Source organism: Oratosquilla oratoria, chromosome 11 (assembly GCF_046742065.1).
Source record: "Oratosquilla oratoria isolate Oo_2021 chromosome 11, ASM4674206v1, whole genome shotgun sequence".
Taxonomy (NCBI): domain Eukaryota; kingdom Metazoa; phylum Arthropoda; class Malacostraca; order Stomatopoda; family Squillidae; genus Oratosquilla; species Oratosquilla oratoria.
The window spans coordinates 41,290,033-41,292,760 of record NC_134787.1 but is presented as its reverse complement, the minus strand read 5'-3'; the positions used below and the strand labels follow the sequence as shown (position 1 = coordinate 41,292,760).

General features: G+C 53.2%; 1 protein-coding gene across 1 annotated transcript; it reads left to right on the top strand.

Annotated features, from left to right (window-relative positions):
• Positions 1-464: 464 nt before the first annotated feature.
• Positions 465-962, top strand: LOC143030016 (uncharacterized). The gene has a single exon (XM_076193223.1). The coding sequence runs from the start codon at positions 465-467 to the stop codon at positions 960-962; it is 498 nt and encodes a 165-aa protein (XP_076049338.1).
• The last annotated feature ends 1,766 nt before the right edge of the window (positions 963-2,728 follow it).

Below are 2,728 nucleotides of genomic sequence, written 5' to 3'. Positions count from 1 at the left end.
TCTCCAGCCCTAAGGGCAAGGACACCGATCTCACCCTACACGAGCTACGGTGGGCCCTGAGGGCAACCAGCGGAAACAAGAAGTCCCCCGGCTCCGATCAAGTTACATATCCACTCCTAATGAACCTCCCTCCCTGCATGCAAGAAGCCCTCCTCGCCCTCTTCAACAAGGGCTGGAAAGAAGGTACTACCCCACGGCATGGAGGCACGCTGTCGTAATCCCCATCCCCAAAGGAGGCAAAGCCAGCACCAAGATCGAAAACCACAGGCCAGTAGCCCTTACCTCATATATAGGTAAGGTCTACGAGAAGATCCTCCTTACCAGACTAAAAAAGCACGTGGATTCCAAGGGAGCCCTCCCCAATCTCCAGGCGGGGTTTAGGAAAGGAAGAAGCGTTGTGGATCACGTCGTGCGATATAGCCAAGGCTTTCGACACGGTCTGGCACGCGAAGCTCCTCTTAAAGATGAAGGCCATAGGCGTGTCTCCAGCTATGTACAACTTCATCCGGTCCTTCCTCTCCAACCAGTATATCGAGGTGAGGAGAAAGGGGGTCCTGAGTAGAAGGACACAGGTCGACATGGGTGTCCTCCAAGGCTCAGTCGTGTCCCCCCTTCTATTAACACTCCTCCTAGCGGACTTGGGCAAAGGAGTACGGGGTGATACGGTCGTCACCGCATACAAAGACGACATAGCCCTCTGGAGGAAGTCCAGGCACCGGCGGCCCAAAAAGAACTCGGCTCAGCACAAGCCGGAACTACGAAGGTTTCAAGAGCAAGTAGACGTCGTGGTGGCCCAACTCAACAGCCTAGGGTTCACACTCTCGGCAAAGAAGATTGTCTACATGCCCATGCACCTGGCAGGTTACAACAGTGGTATTTATCCGGGCTGGAACCTGAAAAATATATGCGGTACGCCAGTTGAACCAGCGAAATCCGTCCGCTACTTAGGAGTATTGTTCTAGAGAAACGGCCAATGGACCCTCTACATCAAGCAAGCCACCCTCAATGCTCAGAGAGCTTTGAACCTAGTTCGAGCGATCCGAAAGGAACCCTGGGGGACAACACCGGAAAATCTTATTCCCATCGTCCAGAGCCTTGTTCGCTGTCCCAGCACTGCACGACCTACCCAGATAGAAGCTACTCTGCATGGTAAGGGTAGAATGCTAAGCCCTACGTGTGGCATTCGGTCTTCCAAAGTCAGTAACACACGAACAAGTATACAGCAAAGCTGGCATACTACCTCTCTGGGCCCGCATCAGGAGGGATGCCTGCCGGTACCTCTTCGGTTCAGCAAGGGTACCCAATTCCACGGTCGAAGAACTCTGTGAAGAATGGATCTCGGCACCAACCGGCGAGCCCATCCAAGGCCTGCCTGGCTCTGTTAAAGACCTGTGTCTCCGAGCCGGATTTCAACCCAGCGATCGCTGCCTCATCGCCCAGTGCCAAGTAGACCCCTTTCCTCCCTGGGACCTCCTCCCGCCTGAGATGAAGACGGACATACGAGGACTAGGAAAAAAAAAGTAAACCCCCACCTGATAATCGCTTACACCAGGAAACTCCTAGCAAAGGAATTCACAGGAGATTTCCGGGGACTACACCGATGGATCGGTTATAGAGAGCGGCAGTACGGGTGCAGGCGTCTACCTGGAACTCACGGAAGAGACCTTCGCCAGGAAAATAAAACCCACCACCATCACTACAGCCGAGCTAATTGCCATATGAGAAGCCCTCCGTGCAATCATCGCCCTCCCCCACCCACCTCCAAGGGTCACAATCCTGACGGACTCTCGCTCGAGCCTAGAAGTGCTTCTGAGTGGCTACTGCGCCTCCAGACCAGAGCTTAGTGAAGATATCCTTCAACTCTCGACCGAAATAGCGAAACTCGGTACTAGCCTCCTGTTCCAATGGGTACCCCCCCCCCCACGTAGGACTCGACGGAAATGAGAAAGCCGACAAAGCGGCTAAACGGGGTGCATTAGGTCATAAGGATAGCGCCATGCTCGTCCCACCCTCGACTGGTGATGCCTATAAGATCGACGCCGCTGCATGGGAACTATGGAGAGAGGAGTATGTTAATATTGCAGCTAGCAGAGGATGGCCCACCACAACCGGCACTCAAGCCACCCACAAAATTCTACCTGCACTGCCTCCGCATACCTTGGCCATGGCATCCAGAATCCGGGTAAACCACTGGCGAACCCAGTACACGGATACAACATGCACATGCGGCAAGGAGCTAGCCTCTTTAAACCACTGCCTCTTCATCTGCCTCGCCCTGGGGCACCACTTCCAGCACCTCAGGGACCTCCTGAGGGATCCAACTACAGCCCTGTACTGTCTCCGGGCAGGCAGCAATACGGACGCCGGACAGGGGCACCTAGCCCTTGCAGCAAAACTCACCTGCTCCTCCACAGTAGGGTCCCTGTTGTAACTGTGCTGCAAAACACCCCCGCCTCTAAGAAACCCCTCTCAATGAAATCCGTGCCACACCCACCTACATCATGCCCTAATCATTAACCCAGGCAAAATACAAGACACATTTTAATTAAAAGACAGTCCATTATTCGGCGGAGGCCGCTGGTAAAAAAAAAAAAAAAAAAAAAAAAAAAAAAGTAAAATCAGTTCATTCAGTTCACTCGTACCTTACAATAAAGGGGGACGAACTCACCAAAACATCTTTTTCTTCACCAACAGTAGCATCGCTACACTGGTGACCCTGGAGTGACCA

Bases quoted from the DNA above. Each gene is read 5' to 3' on its own strand.
- LOC143030016 (XM_076193223.1), top strand. From the start codon at position 465: ATGAAGGCCATAGGCGTGTCTCCAGCTATGTACAACTTCATCCGGTCC.